Source organism: Terrapene carolina, unplaced genomic scaffold, assembly GCF_002925995.2.
Source record: "Terrapene carolina triunguis isolate 2854851 unplaced genomic scaffold, T_m_triunguis-2.0 Scaffold111, whole genome shotgun sequence".
NCBI lineage: Eukaryota > Metazoa > Chordata > Testudines > Emydidae > Terrapene > Terrapene triunguis.
This window is the reverse complement of record NW_020664462.1, coordinates 3,460,058-3,487,078: the sequence shown is the minus strand read 5'-3', so window position 1 is coordinate 3,487,078 and position 27,021 is coordinate 3,460,058. Positions and strand designations below refer to the sequence as shown.

General features: G+C 46.6%; 1 protein-coding gene across 1 annotated transcript in view; it reads left to right on the top strand.

Annotated features, from left to right (window-relative positions):
* The window catches only part of TMIE (transmembrane inner ear), a 68,306-nt gene that overhangs the window by 37,132 nt on the left and 4,153 nt on the right, over positions 1–27,021 (top strand). The window contains exon 3 of the mRNA XM_026651992.1: positions 24,470–24,619. Within this exon, the coding sequence (XP_026507777.1) occupies positions 24,470–24,619 (150 nt within the window). The remainder of the gene's footprint in view (positions 1–24,469; positions 24,620–27,021) is intronic.

Genomic DNA, 27,021 nt, shown 5'->3' with positions numbered 1-27,021 from the left:
AGCGTTATATCGAGGTAGAGGTGTATATAATACCTGCCTTCCCCTGGGCTTTAATTTATCATTTTAGCATGTGTTAGAGTACACCTTGCCTTGTCTTTTGGCTGGAGTTTTAGAAGGGGTTGGACTGACATAAAACTAATTACAAACCTTTAAATCCTCCTCAAGACAAGGCCTCAGAAGCCAACATAAATTCAAGCATTTCTTAACATAAGAGACCCCGTGCCTGCCAGAGCACTCAGCAATGTCAGTAGCAGGGTATGGGCCTGGCTCTTCTCCTCTGGGTGGGAGCGATAAGCTAACCATAGACCACAGGGAGATTGTAGATCAGCTAGGAGGCGGTCCCTTATCAAATTGATCTAGAAGATAAAAGCCAGAGCATCTTATTTGGACATAAGCCAGGAGCCTGCAAGGCCATCTCTGGCATAGGGGGCTGGTTATCCATTTTTCAAGCAGGCCAGCATGCTGTTTATGTTACACACTGGACGTTACTTGGTTCCAAAGCAGACAGCGTATCTCACTTTATAAGGCTTTTTGTGCTGGGCTCCACCTAAACCAAAAGAGAACCAGACTGCTGGCATGTACAATTAAAAAGGTTGTAGAGAATTTTTTAAAACTAAGGGCTGGGAGAAAGCCGAGTGGCCTGGCGGAGCACACAGCTTGGGGGGAGACATCCCTTAGGGATGAACTGATTAAAGGGTTCCGCAGGGGTCTGTTTTGGGACCGGCTCTTTTCAATATCTTCATTAACGACTTACATATTGGCATAGAAAGTACGCTTATTAAGTTTGCGGATGATACCAAACTGGGAGGGATTGCAACTGCTTTGGAGGACAGGGTCATAATTCAAAATGATCTGGACAAATTGGAGAAATGGTCTGAGTTAAACAGGATGAAGTTTAACAAAGACAAATGCAAAGTGCTCCACTTAGGAAGAAAAAATCAGTTTCACACATACAGAATGGGAAGAGACTGTCTAGGAAGGAGTACGGCAGAAAGGGATCTAGGGGTTATAGTGGACCACAAGCTAAGTATGAGTGAACAGTGTGATGCTGTTGCAAAAAAAGCAAACATGATTCTGGGATGTATTAACAGGTGTGTTGTGAGCAAGACACGAGAAGTCATTCTTCCGCTCTACTCTGCTCTGGTTAGACCTCAGCTGGAGTATTGTGTCCAGTTTTGGGCACCGCATTTCAAGAAAGATGTGGAGAAATTGGAAAGGGTCCAGAGAAGAGCAACAAGAATGATTAAAGGTCTTGAGAACATGACCTATGAAGGAAGGCTGAAAGAATTGGGTTTGTTTAGTTTGGAAAAGAGAAGACTGAGAGGGGACATGATAGCAGTTTTCAGGTATCTAAAAGGGTGTCATAAGGAGGAGGGAGAAAACTTGTTCACCTTAGCCTCTAAGGATAGAACAAGAAGCAATGGGCTTAAACTGCAGCAAGGGAGGTCTAGGTTGGACATTAGGAAAAAGTTCCTAACTGTCAGGGTGGTTAAACACTGGAATAAATTGCCTAGGGAGGTTGTGGAATCTCCATCTCTGGAGATATTTAAGAGTAGGTTAGATAAATGTCTATCAGGGATGGTCTAGACAGTATTTGGTCCTGCCATGAGGGCAGGGGACTGGACTCGATGACCTCTCGAGGTCCCTTCCAGTCCTTGAATCTATGAATCTATGTATCTATGAAAGGGGTAACTTTATATCCTAATAAAGAGGCTAGGAGAGACTTGGTAAAGTACAGGTAGGAGCTGGGGACGAACATTCAAACAGAAAAGAGTCCCAGTTAAAGAATACACCTGAAGCGACTGAATATTGAGAAATTGTACAAGTTCTTATATACAAATGGTAGAAGTCTAAATACTGAGATGGGTGAACTAGAGTGCCTGGCATTATTGATATTGATCTTATAGTCATCACGGAAACTTGGTGGAATGAGGCTGATCAATGGGACACGGTAATACCAGCATACAAAATAGATAGCAATGACATAATGGGTCACACTGGTGGGAGAAGGGTAATATATGTGAAAGAAAGTATAGTCAAGTAAAGTAAGCATCATAAATGAATCAAACTGTACCATAGAACCTCTATGGGTAGAAATGCCATGCTTGAACAGTAGGAGTAGAGCAGTAGGAATATACTACCGACCACCTCACCAGGACGGTGATGGTGAAATGCTGAGGTAGATTAGAGAGGCTACAAAGGCAGAAACGCAATAGCAACGGATATTTCCCCATATTGACTGGCCATGTGTCAGCTCAGCAAGGGAGGCAGACATAGAAATTCTGACACCACAACTGCTTGTTGGAGCAGCTAGTCCTGGAACCCACAACGGGAGAGGCAGTTTTTGATGTCGTCCTAAGCGGAGCACAGGATCTGGTCCAAGAGGCGAATATAGCTTAACAGCTTGGTAATAACAACCATGATGCAATTAACGTTAACATTCTTGTAGGGGGGAAGTACCAAAGAAACCCACCACAGTAGCATTTCACTTCAAAAAGAGGAACTACACAAAAATGAGGAGCCTAGTTAAATGGAAATTAAAAGGAACAGTCACAAGAGTAAATTGCCTGCAAGCTGCATGGAGACAATTTAAAACACCGTAACAGAAGCTCAGAGTAAATGCGTGGATGAGACGATGGTGTAGGGAGGCGGGGGTTAGATTTATTAGGAACTGGGGAAACTTTGGGGGGAAGGGGGGAGCCTATACAGGAAGGCTGGGCTCCAACTAAACCAAAATGGAACCAGATTGCTGGCACTTAAAATTAAAAAGGTCGTAGAACAGCTTTTAAACTAAGGGCTGGGGGAAAGCCAACAGGTGCCGAGGAGCACGTGGTTCAGACAGAGACATCCCTTAGCGGAGGATCTATTAATGGAGATTCTCTATACTCCATTATAAGTAAGGATGAGAGGATGGAAGATGATAAAACACAGGTAGAATCGGATGAGAAACAGCCAAATGAAAAAGAGTCCCATTCAATTACATCATGTAATAACAGAGAAATAAAAAGTGACGAGTTTTTATGTGCTAACATACAAATTCTAGAAGTCTAAATAATAAGATGGGTGATCTAGAGTGCTTCATATTAAATGAGGATATTGATATACTAGGCATCACAGAAACTTGGTGGAATGAGGATAATCAATGGGACACAGTAATATCAGGGTACAAAATATATTGGAAGGACTCAACATGTCGTGCTGGTGGGGGAGTGGCACTGTATGTGAAAGAAAGCGTAGAATCAAATGAAGTAAAAATCGTAAATGAACCAAACTGTACCATAGAATCTCTATGGATAGTAATTCCATGCTCTAATAATAAGAATATATCAGTAGAATATAGTACCGACCACCTGACCAGGATGGTGATAGTGACTGTGAAATGCTCAGGGAGATTAGAGAGGCTTTAAAAATAAAAAACTCAATAATAATGGGGAATTTCAACTATCCCCATATTGACTGGGTACATGTCACTTCAGGACGGGATGCAATGATAAAGTTTCTTGACACCTTAAATGACTGCTTCTTGGAGCAGCTAGTCCTGGAACCCACCAGAGGAGAGGCAATTCTTGATTTAGTCCTAAATGGAGCACAGGATCTGGTCCAAGAGGTGACTATAGCTGGACCACTTGGAAATAGTGACCATCATATAATTAAATTTAATATCCCTGTGACGGGGAAAATGCCACAGCAGTCCAATACATTAGCATTTTATTTCAGAAAGGGGAACTACACAAAAATGAGGCTAAAGAACAAGGAGTACTTGTGGCACCTTAGAGACTAACAAATTTATTTGCTTATGCCCAAATAAATTTGTTAGTCTCTAAGGTGCCACAAGTACTCCTGTTCTTTTTGCTGATATAGACTAACACGGCTACGATTCTGAAAAATGAGGAAGTTAGTTAAACAGAAATTAAAGGGTGCAGTGCCAAAAGTGAAATCCCTGCAAGCTGCATGGAAACTTTTAAAAGACACCATAATAGAGGCTCAACTTAAATGTATACCCCAAATTTAAAAATATAGTAAGAGAACCAAAAAAGTGCCACCGTGGCTAAACAACAAAGTAAAAGAAGCAGAGAGAGGCAAAAAGGCATTCGTTAAAAAGTGGAAGTTAAATCCTAGTAAGGAAAATAGAAAGGAGCATAAATTCTGGAAAGTGAAGTGTAAAAATATAATTAGGAAGGCCAAAAAAGAATTTGAAGAACAGTTAGCCAAAGACTCAAAAAATAATAGCAAATTTTTTTTAAGTACATCACAAGCAGGAAGCCTGCTAAACAACCAGTGGGGCCACTGGACAATCAAGATGCTAAAGGAGCACTCAAGGATGATAAGGCCATTGTAGAGAAACTAAATGAATTCTTTGCTTTGGTCTTCGTGGCTGAGGATGTGAGGGAGATTCCCAAAGCTGAGCCATTCTTTTGAGGTGACAAATCTGAGGAACTGTCCCAGATTGAGGTGTCATTAGAGGAGATTTTGGAACAAATTGATAAATTAAACAGAAATAAGTCATCAGGACTAGATAGTATTCATCCAAGAGTTATAAAGGAACTCAAATGTGAAACTGCAGAACTACTAACTGTGTTTTGTCGCCTATCATTTAAATCAGCTTCTGTACCAAATGACTGGAGGATAGCTAATGTGAGGTCAATTTCTAAAAAGGGCTCCAGAGGTGATCATGGCAATTACAAGCCAGCAAGCCTGACTTCATTACCGGGCAAATTGGTTGAAACTATAGTAAAGAACAGAATTGTCAGATACATAGATGAACATAATTGGTTAGGGAAGAGTCAACATGGTTTTTGTAAAGGGAAATCATGCCTCACCAATCTACTAGAATTCTTTGAGGGGGTCAACAAGCATATGGACTAGGGTGATCCAATCAAGATAGTGTATTTGGACTTTCAGAAAGTTTTGACAAGGTACCTTGAGCAAACTAAGTAGTCATGGAATAAGAGGGAAGGTCCTCCTGTGGCCCCCTAACTGGTTAAAAGATAGGAAACAGTAGGAATAAATAGTCAGTTTTCACAATTGAAAGAGGTAAATAGCAGGGTCCCCTCAAGGATCTGTACTGATCTATGTATGATCTAGAAAAGGGGGTAAACAGCGAGATGGCAAAATTGCTCAAGGTTATTAAGTTCAAAGCTGACTGTGAAGGGTTACAAAGGGGTCTCAAAAAATTGAGCGGCTGAGCAAAAAAACAAAACGGCTGATGAAATCCAATGTAGATAAATGCAAAGTAATGCACAGTGGAAAATATATTCCCAACTATATATTCAGAATGATGGGGCCTAAATTAGCTGTTACTAATGGGGGAGAGGGATTGCTCTCTCACAGTGGCTTGAGCATTGACCTGCTGAACCCAGGATTGTGAGCTCAATCCTTGAGAGGGCCATTTAGGAATCTGGGGCAAAAATCTGTCTGGGAATTGGTCCTGTTGCTTTGAGTAGGGTGTTGGACTAGATGACCTCCTGAGGTCCCTTCTAATCCTGATATTCTACTCAAGAAAGAGATCTTGAAGTCGTTATGGATAGTTGTCTAAAAACATCCACTCAGTGTGCAACAGCAGTGAGAATGCTGACAGAATGTTAGGAACTACACGCAAAGGAGTAGATAAAACAGGTAATATTATAATGCTGCTATATAAATCCATGATATGCCCACACCATGAATTCTGCCTGCAGTTCTCGTTGCCCCGTTTCAAAAAAGATATTTTAGAATGGGAAAAGACACAGAGAAGGACAACAAAAATGATTAGGGGTATGGAACAGCTTCCTCGTGAGGGAAAATTAAAAAGACTGGAACTGTTCAGATTAGAAGAGAGATGACTAAGGGGGGGAATATGATAAAAGTCTATAAAATCATGACTGGTGTGGAGAAAGTGAATAGGGAAGTGTTATTTACCTCCTTCACAAAACCCAACAACCAGGGGTCACCTAATGAAATGAATAGGCAACAGGTTTTAAATAACCATAAGGAAGTACTTCTTCACACAACACATAGTCAACCTGTGGAACACATTACCATGGGATGTTGTGAAGGCCAAAAGTATACTGGTTTCAAAGAAGAATTAGATAAGTTAATGGAGGCTAAGTCCATCAATGGCCATTAGCCAAGATGCTAATAGCTCCAGGTGTCCCTAAGCCTCTGACGGCCAGATGCTGAAAGTGGATGACAGGGGAGGTATCACTCAATAATTGCCCTGTTCTATTCATTCCCTCTGAAGCATCTGGCAGAGGCCACTGTCAGAAGACAGGATACTGGGCTAGGTGGACCATTAGTCTGACCCAGTGTGGCCTTTCTTATGCTTCTGCATCACTTAGTTCACTCTGGAGTGAGAAGAGGGCATGATCCCAGGGGGAAGATGGGAGAGCAACATCTGGGAGGGGGCTTGAGATGAGCTAGCATGAGGAGGAGGGCATAAGAAGAAGCCCATGTTGTGAAGAAGCAGCAGTGCCTCCTCATAACCAATCCTGACCTGTGCTGAGCCACTATCCCAACTCACCATGTAGAAGGAAGATGGGGTTAAGCGAGCTATGCAGCAGGGAGAAGCTCCATCTCCTAACTACCAGGTTTTGCAAGCTTACCCAGGCAAAGTCGAGTGTCAGGATTCTGGCTGAATGGGGTGGGGTGGGTCAGGCATTGAAGAGGCAACATGTCGCCAAACCCTGCCCTGTCTCCATGGTGATTTATTGGGCTAAGTACTGGGGGGAGTTTTGATTTCTCCGCTATCCGTGTTGGCAAATGCTGAGCTGTTAATGGCAGCCATTGGAACCGGCAGAGCCTAACTCACTGTGGAACTAGGCCCGATCCAAGCCCTGCTGCTATGGGAACAGTGTTAGCACCTGCTCTGCTGCAGGGTGGAGCTCACATGGCTGACTCGGAAGTGGATCGTGGCAGGATACTGGGGCTCAACGGAGAAGCTCATCATAGGAGGATGAGGCCTGATTTTGACCTTCTTTGGCCTGTCTCACCCACCACTTCAGTGGCGCTATTTCTGATTTACACCAGCGTCAGATGAGAATTGAGCCCAGGCCAAAGAGGCTGGCCAATTGGCTTTAGCGTCAAAACGGCCAAGAGCGTCTGTGCTACTGAGGCAAAAATGAGCAATGAAACCTTGCAAAAGGGCCGCTGAGAAGCAGAGGGTGAAATTTACTCCTGCTCTGGCCCCTCTATGCAGGAGTGAATTTCAGCTCCACAGTGCCGTACCAGCCACAAAAGCCTTTAGTATCAGAATATCAGCACATGTAGCAGTGGCTGGGAACCACAGTAATAAGATACAGTGCTATTTTGATCTATCTTCTGGCCTGTCTACACTGGGAGACATTACATTGAAGTCCCTGTGGTTGCACTGGTGTAAAAGTAGTGAGAGATCAAAATGGGACTCATGTTTATTATAACTGAACACATATGTTCACAGGAATCAGCTATTATTTAACAGGCATTAACAAAGCTATTACAGTTAAATTGCACGCACAGTTAATTCAGTTCCAGGATGCTTCATCTGAAGCGTTATGGCTTTAATTTACCTCCTTGCCACTGGCATTGAAGTATAAATGCCAGGCAGGAGATTTACACCATTAAATAAGCATTACTTTGTGGAAGGTAAAAATGGCTAGGCCAGATGTTTCCGCCAATGTGCAGAATTCCATTGAGCCATGAAGAACGGAGGATGGCTTAAGGATGTTTTACATGGTGCTTGGTAATGGAGATTTTATATATTCAAGTGCTGACGCAGCAGCAGCAGAAAAAGTCTTGCTAAGTTAAAGTACACTGTAACAGTGGAAATACTCAGTTGAAAGAACTACAGTACAGAATGTACAGACGTCATTGCTCATGTGTATTTGAAGTTCTGTGCGCACTCTTGCCTTCTACTGGATGGCATGTTAGACATGCTCAAATGGGGGTGTGTGACTATGTATAGGCTGGAGGCCTGCAACAGGGCTATAAACTCAAATCCCACTGATGCTAAGGCCACGTCTACACTACCTGCCGGATCAGTGGGTAGTAATCGATCTATCGGGGATCAATTTATCGCGTCTTGTCTAGACGCGATAAATCGATCCCCGAATCAACGCCCGTACTCCACCTCGGCAGGAGGAGTAAGCGGAGTCGACGGGGGAGCCGCAGCGGTCGACTTGTCGCCATGAGGACGGCCAGGTAAGTTGAACTAAGATACTTCGACTTCAGCTACGCGAATAGCGTAGCTGAAGTTGCGTATTTTAGATTGATCCCCCCCAGTGTAGACCAGCCCTTAGGGTGATGCTCAAGACAGATTTGCAGAAGTGCCTAGGAAATTTGTCCTGTGTGCTGGCCCTGGTTTGCTTTCATTCTCCATTTGCTCAAGTCATCGAGGGCTGTGGGTTTTTATTTGATTGGAGCAGGGTTCTATTCTGATTGACCCACGTGGGCAGTAGAGCAGATGGACACAACCTATGTATGAACTGTAACCTGTGCATAGCAGCAGCACAAGGTCTATATACCACTTAAGACCCATTAACATAGGTGTAGGCATTGTGCTGGCCTGCTGACGGGGTGAATTTCACTTTGTGGGCCAAATCCTCAGATGGTGTAAATCAATTTAGCTAACAGAGCTAATTTACACCAGCTGAGGATCTTGTCCTAGGGCAATATGGGACCACACTCACTTACAAGATGTCAGTTTGGTTGGGATAGACGTGGTTGCGACTGGATCTGGGTCTGGTTCCGATCTTTCCCAGGTTGGTGAGCATTTGGGCCCAGGATTTTTGCCCCCTCTAGAGGTTATAGTGTCAATTATTAGCAACTTTTAAAAAATAATTCAGCTAAGTCTCAAACATGCTGACTGCTTTGCTTGATAAGTTCCTGGTTGCTAGCTCTGTCACTTATGTGCATTTTTCCTGATAGCCAAAGGATCATTGTTAAATTCTGCATCATAATGTTAGTGTTTGTGCCTTGATGCGCTGTCATCGAGTAGCGATGCAACATCACAGCACTCACCCTCAACAGAGGACTCTGTTCCTCTTGGGATGCAGGACAAACTGATGAAAATGCAGGAAAAGTAGTAAACTCCCTGGCAAAATAATGCATGTGAGTTAGGAGACATAAAACAAAGTGCCTTGGAAATAAAGTAACTGCTTGTTTCCAGTATCAAGGGGTAGCCGTGTTAGTCTGTATCTACAAAAACAACAAGGAGTCTGGTGGCACCTTAAAGACTAACAGATTTATTTGGGCATAAGCTTTTGTGGGTAAAAGTGAGGTTTTTACCCACGAAAGCTTATGCCCAAATAAATCTGTTAGTCTTTAAGGTGCCACCAGACTACTTGTTGCTTGTTTCCAGTTTGCTTCAGCTGCCCAGGGCAGCTAAGTCATCCTCAGCATGAAACAATGTCTTATTTTGCAGTATTCTCTTTTTCATAAATCCATAGATTCCAAAGCTAGAAGGGACAACTGTGATCATATAGTTTGACCTTCTGTATAACACATGACATAGAAGTTCCCTAAAATAATTCCTATTGCGCATTTAAAGCATATTTCAAGTCTGTCTGCCTACAACTGCTCAGTGATCTGGATTCTAGATCAAACTTTCTTCTTTAATAAGCTGAGATCAGTTTTTTATTTTGCAACTTTGTTGTAGATTTTGAAACTAGAATTTAAAATGATGATGGTTCTTTCCCCAGTTAAAAGCATATGATAAATAACACAGCCAATACATTTGAATGCTGTCACCTATTTATTATTATAGTTGCCCTTGCAAGTTGTAACTAGAGATAGTTGGCATTTTTCCCGTGGAAAGTTTTCCTGATGAGAAAATACAGTTTTGTCCCAAAGCTGAAATTTCCCCAGGAAAATGTCCACTCTGATAAAAACAAATATTTCTCAGTGTGAAACGTGGAAGTGAAAATTCTCATTTCATTTCAATTTAAAGTGATTTTTGTTTTTTCTGTGGTGTGAAAAATACCAAAGCATCATTCTAAATCAAAACGAAATGAATTCATTTTGTCTCCAAAACACTGATTCCAAATGAAAATTATCCTGTCAAATCAGTTTGAAACTTCCCATGGGAAAAACCAACATTTTTCAGCTGAAATTTTGAGCAAAGATTTATCATTACAAATTTCTCGCCGGAAATGTTTTGGTGTTCTGATCTGTTCTGGCCTCAATTGAGATCTGGGCCCCATCATGCTGGATGCTGAACAGACTGTGAGAGGCAGTCTCACCTGCCTGGAAGAGTTTACAATCTAAACAGATAAGTTGGACAAAGGGCAAAAGAAAGGGTGTTTTATTATCTAAACCCAGATACAGAGAGATAGCATATTGGGATCAAATACACCTCTACCCCGATATAACGCGGTCCTCGGGAGACAAAAAATCTCACCGCGTTATAGGTGAGACTGCTTTGGCCCCTCCGTTCCTTGTTCCCTGATGGCCCCCTCCAGAGACCCCTGTCCCTAATCACCCCCAGGATCCCACCCCCTACCCAACCCCCCTACTCCCTGTCTCCTGACTGCTCCGACCCCTACCCACACCCCCTGACAGGCACTCACCGACAGCGGCGGGAAGTGGAGCAATGTGGCCCCAGCCCGCTCCACTCCGCCACCTCCCAGCCGCGGCACTCCGCTTCCCACCGCCGGTGAGTGTGGGGAGGTTGGGGAAAGGACGCCCCCCGTACTTACCTGCAGCAGGAAGCAAAGCGCCGCAGGTGGGAGCTGGCAGAGTAGAGTGGGCTGGGGCAGGGCTGCTCCGCTTCTGCTGCTGCCGGTGAGTGTGGGGGGGATCTTCTTCCCTGAGCGAAACAGCTGGGGCTGGGGCGAGGAAAGCGGAGCGGGCTGCTCCCGGCCCCCCGCTAATCCCCCGGGCCACTCTGGGATTGCGGGGCCCCAATAAGTGCCCCCCCCCCCGCAGCTCTTGCCTCCCAGGCCCTGGAGGGGGGAAGCCCCTGACCACTCCCGAGACCCTCTGCCCCTTATCCAACCCCTCAGCCCTGGCCCGGCCGGCACCCTTAACACGCTGCTCAGAGCAGCATGTCAGAGCTTTACCGTGTTGTATGCGAACCCACGTTATATCGGGTCGCGTTATATCGGGGTAGAGGTGTAAACAAAATCTGTCCAAAAACTTCACTCAAACACATGAAACATACCAAAACATTTTTAGGTTCAAAGAGTTTGGGTGACATCTTTTGTTTTCCTTTTGTCGCAATATACGGAATCTAGTCTCCATGGAGTTTAATTCCACTTCTCACATGATGATCTACAGAATCACAGTCCTGCTTAAAACAGGAGGCATTTATTAAAGAAAAAAAATAACAAACTATAGATACAAACAGGCTTCCACTCAGCTTGAGTTCCAGCTTTTGTTTACCAAGGCCCACACAGAGAGACATCTAGGGGGTGAACGATATACTTCAAATAAGTACAAAAGGACAGTTTTGACCAACCCAGAAGCAGTACTGCCATAATACCCTGACTGTGCTTGCCAAAGAAGAATCAATATTGTCTCTGCTTTGTTCATCATGCAGTATAGAGTGCAGACATGCATTGACCAAGGTCACACAATGAGTCAGTGCCAGAACTGGAAACAGAACAGATCGCCTGACTCCCAGACCATCTGCTTTAACTGTTTGCATTCCCTTCTTGCCTGGAAATTAACATGTTAATTTGAATGCAAGATTTTCATTAACCTAACTCTGTATAACAACTACATTTTGGTTACCACCAGGGATTGAAGCTGAGTACATACCCAGTCTTGGGTGGTTAACTAAGCATATAAGCCTCTACCGCTTGAGTTAAAAGACTAAACGTGCTAGTTCATTCATATGCTCAGTGGATCAGCATTGGAAGGGGATGCAAAACATACTGCATCCAAGGGCACAAACTATTCCAAAAGGGACATGGAGGAGGTGAGCCTGTGACCCCCTCCCCATGCACACATCAGTTCCCAAAGTCGGATAGGTATGGTAACAGGAATGGGTTGTACCACTCCCTGGGTATGTCTACACCAGTTGTTCTCAAACTTTTTTTCTGGTGACCCAGTTGAAGAATATTGTTGATGCCCGCAACCCAACAGAGCTGGGGATGAGGGGCTTGGGGTGTGGGAGGGACTCAGGGCTGGGCAGAGGGTTGGGATGTGGGGGTGAGGGCTGAGGGGTGAGGCCAGGAATGAGGGGTTCAGCGTGTGGGAGGGGGCTCTGGGCTGGGGCAGGGGGTTGGGGCGTGGGAGGGGGTCAGGGCTCTGGGCTGGGGGTCCAGACTCTGGGGTGGGGCCGGGAATGAGGAGTTCAGCGTGCAGGAAGGGGCTGCGGGTCTCAGGGCTGGGGCAGGGGATTGGGGCATGGGGTTGGGGTGAGGGCTTACTTCCGGTGTCTCCCGGTCAGTAGTGCAGCAGAGGTGCTAAGACAGGCTTCCTGCCTGTCCTGGCACCACCGGGGCACAGCACAGTGTCAGAACAGGTAGGGACTAGCCTGCCTTAGCCGGGCAGCACCGGCAACGGGACTTTTAATGGCCCGGTCGGCGGTGCTGACCAGAGCCGCCGCGACCCAGTGCCTGACATTCCTGGGTCACGATCCGCAGTTTGAAAACCGCTGGTCTACACTGCAATCAAGAGACGTGAGTGCAGCAGGTGCGGACATACCTGACTTAGCTTTCAAGCTGGCCCTCTAAAAATAGCAGGGACGCTGCTGCATCAGAGGCTAGCCACCCGAGATCCTGGGTACGTGCTCAGGCAGCTAGGCCATGCTGCTGTGGCTTCACTGATCCGATTAGTCCAGCTAGCTACCTGCACACTAGTTTGCAAATAGCTAGACTTGCTGCAAATGCACCTCTGGACTGCAGCACAGATGTACCCTAAGGGATAACCACTGTAGGGGATGTGTACCCTGCACTCTCAGAGGAATGTCTCTTCTCTGGGTGGGCTTTTGCCTGGCTGGCATATCCTGGCCTTTAAGTGAGAAACAGCTACTCTCCATGATGAGAAAGGATAGCCCAGCAGCCTGGGTGCTACGCTGGGCTGTAGAAAACCTGTGATCAGTTCCCCACTCTGTCATTCTTAGTGTGTGATTTCTAAGAAGGGCCAGATTTTTAAAGGTGCAGAGAAGAGCCACATGGGATTTTCAGAAGACCCTGTCTGTATCTCAGTTCCCATCTATAAAACGGGGAAACCACTTCTCTCACTCATTAACTATTGTGAGGTGCTCCGATGCAAATTTCAAATGACAAATTACCTTAAAGTGCATTAAATAGATGTAATTAACCAGGCAGCCCAGGGGCACATACCCACCTTCCTGTGAATGTAATGAACGAGGAACCTGGGTCTTTCAACAACATCTTTAAATAAGATTGCTACCATTAACTTGCTTGAATAAATCTGCATTAATTGCTAACGTTATTAGCAACGGAATGGCTTCTTAATTGCTTCAGTGCAGCACAGGCTACTTCGCTAAACATTAATTAAATGCTCCCTTGATTGGCTATAGCTTGGAGGGGGAAGAAACCCTAAGGTGTATTTCAGTCACTTAATTCAGTTAATTAGTGGAACTGCTTGGTTTTCATTCATATGCTAGTTACTAAATTATAACAAATGCTGCCTAGCCGGGAGTCTTCGTTTACATGCTTCCTTACCCCTAATAAATCTGATTCTCTTGTCACTTACTCGTGAATCAGGAGTAACTCCGTTGCAATGAGGGGTTAAACTGGCGTGAGAAGAGAATAGGGCCCAATAAGTTAAGGGGTGACTTTATCACAGTCTATAAGTACTTATGTGGGGAACAAATGCTTGATAATGGGCTCTTTAGTCTAGTGGAAAAAAAAATCTAACACAATCCAATGGCTGGAATTTGAAGCCAGACAAATTTGGACAGGAAATAAGGTGTCAATTTTTAACAATGAGGGTAATTAACCACTGGAACAATTTACCAAGTGTGGTGGAGTCTCCATCACGGGCAATTTTTAAATCAGTTGGATTTTTATAAAAAGATCTGTTCTTATTCAAAAAGGAATTATTGGGGGGTGGGGGAGGGAACGGTCTATAGCCTGTGTTATACAGGAGTCGATAGCGGATGTTTTTTCTTAAAGTTACAGCTCCCGGAGTCACGTGCATACATGAGAGTCTCAGGTCTCGTTTAAAAAGAATCACTGTGGTCCCTTCTGGACTTGGAATCTACAAAAGTAATTGATGTCATAAATGCACAGGAAGATTTCACAGAGGCACTTTTAGCCTCTGCTATTTTAGAACATTGGCTGCTAATCAGATCAGCTCTCTGAAACGTCCGTGTCTCTTAGGGCTAGTCTACACTTACCGGGTAGTTCGACGGCTGACAATTGAAGTTCCGGGTTCGATTTATCGCGTCTGGTCTGGACGCGATAAATCGAACCAGGAAGTGCTCGGCGTCGACTGCGGTACTCCAGCTCAACGAGAGGAGTACCGCGGAGTCGACGGGGAGCCTGCCTGCCGCGTGTGGACCGCGTCCGAACCGCGGTAAGTTCGAAGTAAGGTATGTCGAATTCAGCTACGTTATTCACGTAGCTGAATTTGCGTACCTTACTTCGACTTGGGGGGTAAGTGTAGACCAAGCCTTAGTGTTTGCATGTCCCTAGGAATTGCCTTTAACAGAAATTAGGGGTAAGCCAGCAGGTTCAAAAACAATTCTATGCCCTCTGTCCCAATGCCAGGAGCTCAGATGGTTTGGCAATGGCAGTTTTGCTAATCCCCAGTGTTAAAAAAATAACCATGAGACTGGCCTCCAGAAAATCTTAAGTTAACTTAAAATAAGTTAAATGAATGTTGGGTTCTTTTTGTCTGCCTTCTGCTTATTGAGATTTCCGGCAGTCATGTTGTTAAGCTTTTTCTCTGCAACTATGAGGCCTATCCACTTCTTTTTAAATGAGACCCGAGAGTCTCGTAATCACGTGACTCTAGGACCCAGCACTTTAAGAAAAAGCATCAGCTACTGTGAGAGTCACACTACAATTGTAGGACCTGGCCATGCTGGGGTAGGTGAGAACCTGAATAAAACTGAAGCTATAGCTGAATTTGAAGTAGACTTTATGAAAAATATTCTGAAGTGGTAGAACCCTGGGATGTTCCGTGCCCCACTCCACAGAAGTCAAGGGGAGCTTTGCCATTGACTTCTTAGGGCCAGGATTTTGACCCCAGTCCCTCGCCAGCTGGCAGCAGAACCCACCAGAAAGGTTGATCCTGCCATCCTGCACTTCCCATTCTTGGGACGCTTCTGGGATTGGAAGCAGGAATATCCTGAGAAGGCTTGTGCTTCAAAGGGCAGGTCTTCACTACCCGCTGGATTGGCAGGTAGTGATCGATCTATCGGGTGTCAATTTATCGCGTCTAGTGTAGACACGATAAAATCGATCCCTGATCACGCTCCCCATCGACTCTGGAACTCCAGCTCGCGAGAGGCGGAAGCGGAGTCGACGGGGGAGCGGCAGCGGTCGACTCGCCACCGTCCTCATGGCCAGGTAAGTCAACCTAAGATACGCCGACTTCAGCTACCTAATACATCACCGGTTCATTCACCTGCACGTCCACCAATGTTATATATGTCATCATGTGCCAGCAATGCCCCTCTGCTATGTACATTGGCCAAACTGGACAGTCACTACGCAAGAGGATAAATGGACACAAGTCAGATATCAGGAATGGCAATATACAAAAACCTGTAGGAGAACACTTCAATCTCCCTGGCCACACAATAGCAGATATAAAGGTAGCCATCTTACAGCAAAAAAACTTCAGGACCAGACTCCAAAGAGAAACTGCTGAGCTTCAGTTCATTTGCAAATTTGACACCATCAGCTCAGGATTAAACAAAGACTGTGAATGGCTAGCCAACTACAGAAGCAGTTTCTCCTCCCTTGGTGTTCACACTTCAACTGCTAGCAGAGGACCTCACCCTCCCTGATTGAACTAGCAGAGGACCTCACCCTCCCTGATTGAACTAACCTCATTATCTCCAGACTGATTCTTGCCAGCATATTTATACCTGCCCCTGGAAATTTCCATTACATGCATCCAACGAAGTGGGCATTCACCCACGAAAGCTTATGGTCCAATACATCTGTTAGTCTTAAAGGTGCCACAGGACTCTCTGTTGCTTATTCCTGGGACAGTGAGTGGTGAGCGTAGAAGGGTTCTCTCTCCAGCAGGGGGAGCTAGAAACCAGTTCTCAACTGGCAGGCCGGACCTGGATACGAACGGTTGCTAGGTTGATGGCACTTACCTGCGAAGAGCTACAGAAACACTATGGGGATCCAGGCACAACCAGTTTGCTCCTTCCCCCCGCTACTGCCTCCATCCCTCACCTATCCCAGAGCAGCAACTCGGTCATGCCCCCGCCTACCCAACAGCACTTTCCAACCCACCGAGCTCCACAATGTGCAGACATGGGGCAAAAGAGAAGGCTGGGAGAAACCACACCCAACAGCACCGGGCCCCTCACCCCACTAGCTCCTCAGTCCACAGCACCAGGCCCCTCCAGCCCTGCAACCCAGCTGCACTAACCCCTGTACTTCAGCAGCTCTCCACCCCAGGAGCTCTAACCTCCCCTATCCTATAAGTCACCCACCCAGCAGAATCTGCCCCCCCACACACACCTTTTTTTGACCCAAAACAAGGCTGAAAACAAATTATCCCATGATGAACCAAATCCCATCAGCCATTGTGCTCGCAATGGATTGTGGGATTTGGGTCATTAAATGATGTCATTTCAGCCACGTGGTGGGTTGTCGACCTTAAGAGACCAAGAACAGTAGAGCTAAGAAGAGCTTCATGCCCATGGTAAGAAATCACATTGGATTCATGGGGAAGCCGCTGTGGGGCAAAGAGTCCAGCTAGTCAGCCCCCTATACCTTTTTAACCCTTCCCAGGTGAAGCTCGCTGCTCAGTTCTGTCCAAGCATCAGCAGTAACTGCAATAAAGATATTCTCCTGTTAAACCTTAAGTGACCATTATATTATTTCTCACCATTCTGCATTTGTACCATGGGAGCAGCTAGAGGTCTCTCCACAAGATGCTGTACAGAGTAAATGACCCAGAAGTGGTTACAGGCTAAGAGACATGATGTAACAGGTGGATGAGATACACAAGGGTGCAGGATGGGGTGGGGGGGGAGGATAACAAAAAGAGGATGTGTGTGCAATGCTTAGCCAATCAGGGGCAGGCATTGCATCCTGCATTTGCCTCCCCATGATCAGGTTGAAGTTTGCCGGCCGCATTCCAGAAGAGGTGAGTTTGAGGAGGGACTTGAAGAAGGACGAGGCGGTGGCTTTGGAGATTTTGATTGGGAGTTTTCCCCATGCGGGGGCCAGAGGGAGAGTATTTTGGGCCTGAATTTCATAGATTATAAAGGCAGAAGGCACGGGCGGCGGGTGTAAGAGGCCTGGGGAGGCTAAGCCTCTCCAAACCCAGGTCATGTCCCGCCTTCGCTCCCCCTCTCCGCCGAAGCCAGCAGGGGCTTAGCTTGGGGCTTGGCCAGCTGGGACGGGCAGGCCGGTTCTCGGGATGACTGGGGCTGATGGCCTGGGACTTGAGGAGGCTGGTGCGGCTAGTGCGGGCCAACCGGCAACCTGGGGCTTGGGGTGGCTGGGGAGGGAGGCCTTGGTGGGGGGAAACCACAGGGCTCTGGAGAGAGAGGGGGGCGGAAGGGGCAGGATAGGGCCGGGCCTCAGGCCGAAGTGTCAGGGCTGGGGGGCTCGCCTCCCGGGGGGGGGGGGGGGTTCACGTGCCGCTCTTGGCAGAAGGGCCACCTCATCTCATCTGACCTCCTGTGTAACATCCCCTGAATTAATTCCTGTTTGAACTAGAGCATAGCTTTCAGGAAAAAAAAAATCTAATCTTAATTTAAAAATTAGTTTCCATGGAGTGTCCACCATTGCAGCCGATCATTTTTGGTGGAGTCATAGCTCAGGCCCTCCCACGATTTGTCGCACTGCCCTATGAGTAATCTTTCCCCTTTGAAGTCCTTGTCTCTTTAGAAATAATGAAACAAGTTAAGATTCAGGAAGGAGCAAATGCGTTCACGAATCCCATCAATTCCCATGCCCAAATCTTCTAGGATTGCGATAAGGAAAGGAAAGCGTGCCGGTCGTTTTAGCTCCTTTTTTGTAATACACGCTTCTTTGGGCCTGTGTTTGAATCCATATTTAATAAAGGAACAAAAAGTATCTTGTTGTCAAAATTACACTTCCCTTCCCCAGCCTCCCAGCAGTGAAAAGTGATTTCGCACTTTGATGGTTTGAGAGCTGAACATAGAAAGAAAACATCAAAAGCGGGATCAGAGCTGATTTTTAATTTAAAAGGGAGATGTTTTTTCAGAGAAGGTGGCTGCATTCAACTGTGTGTGTCGGGGAACTGGAAAAGATGGTTTTCAGAAGCCAAATAGCAAAGAAGCCAGCAGCATGTTAATGCAAAGATAAGGCAGAGATTTAAATTGCGCACAGAGGGGGGGAATATTTGTTATTTACAAGAGTGATTCTCAACCAGGGGTCTGGGCCAAGAGCAGGTTTCAGGGTGGGGGCACCAAGCAGGGCCAGCATTAGTCTTGCTGGGGCACAGGGCAGAAAGCCAAAATCCCACCACATGGGGCTGAAGTTCAGGCCTATGAACCCCACCACCCGGGGCTGAAGCTGAAGCCTGAGCAATGTAGCAGCCCCTGTGGCAAGGGACCCCAGGCAATTGCCGTGCTTGCTACCCCCTAATGCCGGCCCTGGCTTTTATATGCAGAAAACAAATTATTGTGGCACAGGTGGTCGGTGGAGTTTTTATAGCATGTGAGCGGGGTGGCTCAGAAGAAAAAGGTTGAGAACCCCTGATTTGCAAGGTGTCACCAGTTAATCACTGGCAGGCCAGGATCTGCCCATGGCACAGGAGGCAGGGAAGAGGAGGATGGACCAGTTCTTAAGGCCCCATGGGTATTTATTTCACTAGCACTTGCATCCACTCCCACAGCCCCGTAAGTTTTCAGTGTGCTCGCAGTCTGTTCCCGTCAGAGGAGCCCCTTGTCGCTACATAGGCAAACCACAGCCTGTGTGGGCTCATAGTCCAGATCCAGTCCCTTCTTGCCAGGCTCCGCCATGCTTCACTGCGCCACCAGAGTCTGACCTGGTGCTGCCTTGAGCCGGGGCCATTTCTCTCTCCTCTCCCTCACACTGCTTTACTGGCACACATTTCCCTGGCGCCATCTGCCCTCTAAGTCAGAGGAGCCTGTATTTTATGGGGCCACAGGCTCCTCCCCCTCCCAGCATGCTTTGCTGAAAGCATATTAATAGCCAGGGCTCCCTTCCCCAGCTCTATCAGAGGATGAAACCAGCTGGATTGTGCCAGAGCCAGGTAGGCACAAGGCTACTTCCTGCTAAGTTTGGCTTCTCAAAGGGTATTTTTTCCTTCTTCCACTGTGACAGTCGCTTTGTCACTCCAGGGCTCTGTGCCGTCTCCTTCCTTTTCCTGATGCTAGAGCCGATCAGTTTCATGAAGCTATAAACGTCTATATGATGCGCTATTACAGAGTTAAATTTTCGGGTGGGGAGGGGAGACAGACATGTTATTTCTGCCTCCACCGACTGCATAAGCGCCACCTACTTGAGACAGAGCCTCTCAATGGCCTGCAGATGTTCAAACTATGATCACATGGACTGTGCTGGGCTTCACTCCCCTTCAGTGGGATTTTTCTACATCCATGTGGTTCCCTCCAGATGTGGCTTCTCCTTAGTGGGGTTCAGTTGATCCTCTGGGCTCAGCTCCCCTCCCCTCATTGGGGCTTGGCTGTTCTGCCAGGCTCCTTGGAATTAGCTTCTTCCGGGCTGGTTTAAAAGAAACCAAATGGTAGCTTCTTCTAAGTAGCCCCTGCTCAGGATATCAAAATGAGCTGTCACTCACATTACTTGGTGCAGCTCTCCAGAACCCGAGCCTCTCCCTTCTCACCTGCTTTGATCCCCACAGAAAGAGTGAGCAACGCTGATGTTTAAATTGTCACCATTGAGTATCCATGTCCACACACCAGGGAGATGAACGGGGGAGCTGACACCTGTCAGAGCTCTTGTCTCAGGCACTCTGCAAACTCAGGCAGGCGTTACTACAAGAGTTCCTATTTTGAAGGTTTCCTGCCCAATCATAAGGGTCAGAGGCTTTAAAAAAAGAAAAAAGAAAGTTGAAATTCTGGAGAATAAGATGGGAGCTTGAAAGAGGTAACGGTACATCCTACTGCTCTGTAAGTCAGCGAGGAATCGCCAGCCTTGCTTTATTGACCCAAAAGGATCCAGCTAAATGCACAGTGACTCAAACTACTCTCCACCACCCAGTCAGGATTTTGCTCAGCCATCATCTTCCCCCATAATAAGCTGAAGCTATTCATAATATAGTTCAAAAGGTGGTCATATGACCTTGGGGGGGCGGGGGGAGTTTTTAGGTCCTTCCAAGCAACTACGTTTCCCAGAATGCCCACTGTTAAGGGCCCAAGAGCTACAACAGGTGCACTGGGGTTCATACCTGTGCCCGAAAGCCCTGTTACGTGGCCCAGCCCTAATCCTGCCCAGTTGTGGGAACAGATACAACAAAAGGTTAAAAAGCCGACATAAAGGATGAGTATAAAACCTTGCATCGTAAAATACTCTCAGGCCTATGGGGAAATGATACAATCTCCTACACAGACAGAGGACTGTGCATTAACTAATAGCTTACATTTCCAGGTGATCTTCCCAATGAAAAAGGTTGGAAACTTTCCATTCCAAGCTGACATTAACTTGGGCATTTAGAGAATCCAAGAATGCTTTGCTTTGATTTCTTGTGTGATGGTGGAACAGCAAGATATGCAGGAAATGCAATTACATCAGACTGGTTTGAAGGGGGCAAGCCCATAAAATACATGCTAGTTAGAGCAGAAATTGTCCTGAAATGCACCCATCCCCGTCCTAATACGCAGCCCAGGCTCTCACTCTCATTAAGAGAGAAAACGGATCACACAGAGTCCAAAGTGAAAGGAGGCGGAGTACAGCGTGAGTAATTACTTCCCACGAGCAAGGAAGAAATACAGAATCATCTTGCTGCAGTGCTCTGATGTACCTGGTCCCAGATTTTAGTCACCTGCCTATTCCTCATTTTACAGCTAATAATGGTAATATTTAATAACCACCCCCAGCATGTGGCAACATCACAGGACTCAATCCTCAGTTGCGACTGGTGCTCAGCGGCTCTTGGGTTGGGGGACGTTTTGTTATCCATCTCTGGGTCTGGGCTGGAGTCGGTTCAGTCCAGCCCCCAGCACTATATACTCATGCCCCACTGCAGCAGCCTCCAAGTGGCTATTCCTCCTGCTCTGATTAACCAAATGGGTCCCAAAATGTTTTGCAATGTCATATGTGAGCTGATAGGCAGGATTGGAACTGTGATACGGTGGTACAGCATTGTGCAGCGAGCGCTGTATGAAGTTTGCACACACCTTCCTCTGACAGCCATCCATAGCCAGGCTGCCGTGTGGTCTAGTCGCTAGTGAACTGCGGGGGGGGGGTGGGTGGTGCAGAAGACCTGGGTACTATCTCTGACTCTGTGACCTGAGCCAAGTCTCTGTGCCTCAGTTTCCCCATCTGTAAAATGGGGGTAATGATACTGCCCTTCTTGCTAAAGTGCTGTGAATGAAAAGTGCGAGATAATTACTAGGTATTCTTATAAACCATCTCCTGGGACCGAATCCTTTATAGCAACAAACCATGAACTAAAGAGCTAGGGTCCAGATCCTCAAAGGTGTTGGTAACTCTCATTGATTTCCCTAGTCCCATGGTCCCGGGCCAAACACCACTATGTTAAGGAGAGGCTTTTCATTGATTACAAAGGGCTTTGGATCAGGCCCTAAGCCCTCTGCCTGGGAGCTGTAGCAGAGCCTGTGGGTCAGGCACCAAGTGAACTGCACATCCTACACTGAACAGTGTGTTACAGTCACCTGTGTGCTTTGTAGGAGTGGTCAGTCACCGACCCACCGGTCAGCAACATCATAAGGACACATTCCAGTCTCTCATCCTCAGTTACCTGCAGTCTATGCTGACAGCACAAAAGGACAAAGGATAAAAGCATCTAGATAACTGCCAGACTTAGAGCACGATGCCAGCAAAACGCTTTACAGTCCCTAATGCTTACCTGCGATTAACCTTTGCTTCAGATTTCTCCTTTCCTTGTGACTTTCCAGTGCCCCTTGATGCTAGTGAGATTCCATTATGATTTCTCTGCCGTTGATTGTTTAAAGGGATGGATAGTTTCTGCAACACACCCCAGAAGCGGGAGCAGTTGCTCCGGTTTCACGGACAGCCCAACACGGACGACGATGTAGGCGCTGGAAATGATCACATCCCCCTGCTCTGTTCGGTGAAATGAAGGAGTGTCCCTCTGGAACCCTTTACTTTTTGTCAAAGCGACCTCCCTGCTCAGGGGAGGCCAGACGGATGTAGCACAAACTCTGCCCCTGGGGTGAAATTCACCTTTGCCAAAAGCCTGTGAACTACCCGAGTCCTGTTTTGAAGGTTTAAGGGGGACATATGTGATGCTGAGGTACTTTCCTGGCCCTCTGTGCAGGGATAAATTCCACCCATAGTGAATGAGAAGTGCCAGGCAGCCTATGGAGAGGGGAATGGAGTCTCACCCCCTCGCTCTTCCCCCATCTCCCCAGGTTAGCATGAAGGGCCTGATTGTGAGCTCACAACAACAGGGAGGGATAGCTCAGTGGTTTGAGCCTTGGCCTGCTACACCCAGGGTTGTGAGTTCAATCCTTGAGGGGGCCGTTTAGAGATCTGGGGCAAAAATCTGTCGGGGGATTGGCCCTGCTTTGAGCAGGGGGTTGGACTAGATGACCTCCTGAGGTCCCTTCCAACCCTGATATTCTATAACTCCATTGATCCTGATCCTCCGGTGCTGAGGAAGGTAAATCAGATGCTCCTACTGACTCTCATAATATAAGGGGGGGATCCAATTAAAGGCAGCAAATTTTAAATGGAGCAAAGGGAATCCTTTTCTACGCAGCCCATGGAACTCATTGTCACAAGATGTCATTGACGCCAACAGCATAGCAGGAGTCAAAAAAGGATCGGATGTTTGGGCACGGCGAACGGCCAGAGTTACATTAGAAAGGGTTGGGGAAAAGAAACTCAGAAGTTTCAAAGGGATACAAACGCTCATGCTTCTGGGTATAAACTAATTGGAGGGTAGGAGGGAACTATCCCTGTGGGCATGGTATTTTATAATTGCCTGCTTTGGTGCTTTTTGCACCTTCCTCTGCAGCAGCTGATGCTGGTCACTGTCAGAGACAAGGCATAGGGTTAGATAGACCCTGGGTCTGATCAAGTATGGAAATTCCCTTATTCTAGGCAAGTATGCACTAGAGAGAAACTCTGGAGTCCTAGAGACGAGAGAAAAATTCTCATCAGATGTAAAGACCCGGGGCCAGATCGTTAGCTGGCGTCAATCAGCATAGAATCAGCATAGCTCAAGGTCTGGCTCAACCACCCGCCAGTTCACCTGTCTTTGAGATGTCCTTTATGGTCACTTTTGCCACCACAGGAGAGGACGATGGAATCTGTTTGGCATAAAAACAACAAGGAGTCCGGTGGCACCTTAAAGACTAAGTTTTATTTGGGAATAAGCTTTCGTGGGTAAAAAAACCGCACTATATAATTATATAATGCCTGCATCTGTAATTTTCACTCCATGCATCTGAAGAAGGGAGGTTTTTTACCCACGAAAGCTTATGTCCACATAAATCTGTTAGTCTTTAAGGTGCCAACGGACTCCTTGTTGTTTTTGTGGATACAGACTAACACGGCTACCCCCGATGCTTGGCATAATGAGTGGTCAGCGATTACAGTCATTAATCACTCTCTCATCACTGACCCAACCATCTGCCCACCAGGTTTTGACGTGCCAAGATACCCCGTGGCCATTCCTGAACCAGTTTTGAACAGGACAGAGCAGTTGTGCGGCCGATTTCTTCAAAGAGGTTTTTTCTAACGACACACGGTCAACTTCAGACTATGTCGTGTCTCCTTGATGAGTGCCCACTGACTTACTTCGACGGCGGGCTACCGGCTCTCCAGCCGGCTGGGCATGCTGCGCATATGCTGAGAGAGAGGGGTTAGAGCAGCGGGCTGGGAGTCAGGAGATTTGTGTTCACGTCTAGGCTCCGCTACAAACTTCCCGTGTGGTTTTTGGGCAAGTCACTTAATCTGCCTTGTGCCCCAGCTGTGAAATGGGGATGCTACTAACGTAGCTCACGGGGAGCTTGTGAGGGTAAAATCAGTTGAGCGTTGTGAGGAGCTCAGAGTCTGTGATGATGAAGGGGAGATAAAAACCTAGACAGACAATTCTAGTGAAGTCAATGGGGCCGGATTTCCAACTGGCGTAGCTGCACTGAGATCTGCGGTCTCCCACTGATATCTGTTGGCTGTGATCTGGTGAACCTTTTACTTGTGCTAGCAAACTTAACTGAGACCAGCTCTCTCCTCTCTCCCAGTTATAACCCTGTGCTGTATCTTCAAGTGCCGGATTCCACGGACAAAGAAAGAGATCGAGGCCCGGTATGCACAGCGGCAGGCAGCCAAGACCTACGCAGACAAACTGGAGACCGTACCACCGCTCAACGAGCTGACGGAGATCCCTGGAGGTACAGCCACACCCCCGTCTCTTCTCCCTGGGTTTCTTTCTGCATGCACAAAGCGCCAGCTTGTCCGCAGGCACAAATCTGTGTTGCTCCAGGCAGTTCAATGGCAATTTGCACCCATGGAAGATCTGGCTCTGTAATTTACTGTGCAAAGCTCCTCTGCTTTGCATGCGCTCTTTATATCGTTTAACTTCTGTTGCAGAAAGCACTATCGTTAAGATCAAAGGGCCAGATCCGCAGCTGGTGTCAATCCGCATACCTCCATTGAAGGCAGTTGGCCCAGATCCTCAGCTGGTGTCAATGCTCACAGCTCTACTGAAATCAACAATTTAAACTAACCGAGGATCTGGCCCCACTACTTTTCCATTCTGAAGGCCAGATTCTGAGGTGATGCCCAAGGGGTAGCAAATGAGTTGTTAACTAGAGTTGGGCAAAAATTGTCTCGATGAATATTAACGTCGCTGAAAAAAATGCATTTTTCAGGTAGCGGAAACACTTTGCGAATTCAGGTTGAATTTGGCAAACAGTCAGCCAAAAAAAAAAAAAAAGGCGGAAGAAAAATGTTGAAAAAGTCAAAACGGTTCGTTTCTGCCACTTTCATTTCAGCTTTTCGTTTTGAAATGGCACTTCGTCTAGAAATGTTGCTTTTTTCCCCAAAAGGGGTGGGTAAAATACCTGAGAAAGACTCAAAACAAAAAGAAAAACTGGAAAAAAGTTCATCTGGGGTTGAACAAAGCATTTTGTTTGACCCCAAATGAATTTTTGGGGGGGCAGGGTTTGGCCTCCGAACTGAAAAATCAGTTATTCACTCAGTTCTATTAACATTTCCGCTGCCCCTTAAATGGCCTGCCAGTCCCTACTGCCAAGTGCATCTCTGTCACTATGAGCTTGTCATGGCTTCCTCTCCTGTCACTCACCTCTCGTAATTCTATACTCTAGGCTCTACTGAAAACCTCCCAACTCTCTCTGGTCATGTCCAGTCCAGACCTCTCAACTCTCTGCCTGTGGTGAAGGAAGAAGATGAAATGGCCCTACAAGGAAACTAGGGGGAATGTCTGTCTGTCTGTCTCTTTGGCGTCTCCTTTCCATGGCTTCCCAGAGGAGATGTGGACTTTGGAACTCACTGTTCTCCTTTCCTTTCCTGTGTTTCACCTTCACTCTATCTTCTTCCTAAGCGCTTTCTTTTTAACATTGCTCTGTAAGCCCAACCAGTGGTCACTAGACTATAGAGGAGCTTGGAGCCTTATTGCCTCAAGCCTAGATCATCAAAGTTATTTAAACTGCCTAACTTCCATTGACTTCAATGGGAGTTAGGTGCCTAAATATGTCTGAGGATCTAGGTCTCATAGTATCACAATCCAGGATATGGAGGGGCGTGGGGAGGCAGATAAGGAAACAGAAGGAATTCAGGCCCTGATCCAGCAAAACACTATGAACATGTCCAACTTTAAGCACAGAAGGTCTGATCCAAAGCCCACTGAAGCCAATGGAATGACTGTAGGCTAAAGTCCATGAGTCTCCTCATTTCAATCAATGGGTCAGCTCCTCAGTTGGTATAGCCCTATTGAATGCCTGTAGACCTGGCTTCATGGGATTGCTCACATGCTCAAGCGCTTTGCTGGGCTGAGGCCTTAATGAGTCAGTGCGAATTCAACAGACGCTAGGTCACGCCCCATTCCTCGTTACCTCGTGGAAGTCAACGGGCCGAATCCAACCTCAAAGTAAGGCCAGTGAAATCAAGGGATGCATTTGGCCCAGTGGGGTTGGATGGGTATAAATGACAACAGAACTGGGCTAGCCATGGAAGTAGGAAATCATATTGAAAGGTGTCTCCGGCTCCATTATTAATTACACCTGAGATCATTACAATGGGAAGATGAGAAATGTCCAGGGCTCAGTTACCTGCTACTTCGCAGCTGGTGTCAACATTTATAGCTGTGCGAAGAGAGTGTAAAATCCTACCATGCTGCCTTCGCAGTGTTTTACACCTAATCTGCCCATGTATATGTGATTTCTTCATTCATTCAGTATAACTGATTATTTGTTTGCTTTGCTGTAGCACCTAAACATAGATCATTGTGCTAGGCGGTGTACAAACAAAAATACAAGTGCCTGTTTTGTACAATCGGTGTCACAAGCTGCAGGGCAGGGAGGAATCAGGCCCTCCTGTTTGTTTTTCCACTTTTTAGGCTGTGCGTATTCTCTTCTTCTTCTTTGCATTTCACTCAAGTTACCAGAATAAGTGGTCTGGTCAGTTGCACTTTCTGAACCACATCCTTGGCTGTGTAAACTGATGTAGCTCCATTGACTTCAAGGTTGGGCCCTTTTAATCTACCAAATGGTAAGACGGGAGATTTGCTCCACTCACTGCCATGGAACAATGCTGATTTACACCAGCTGGGGAC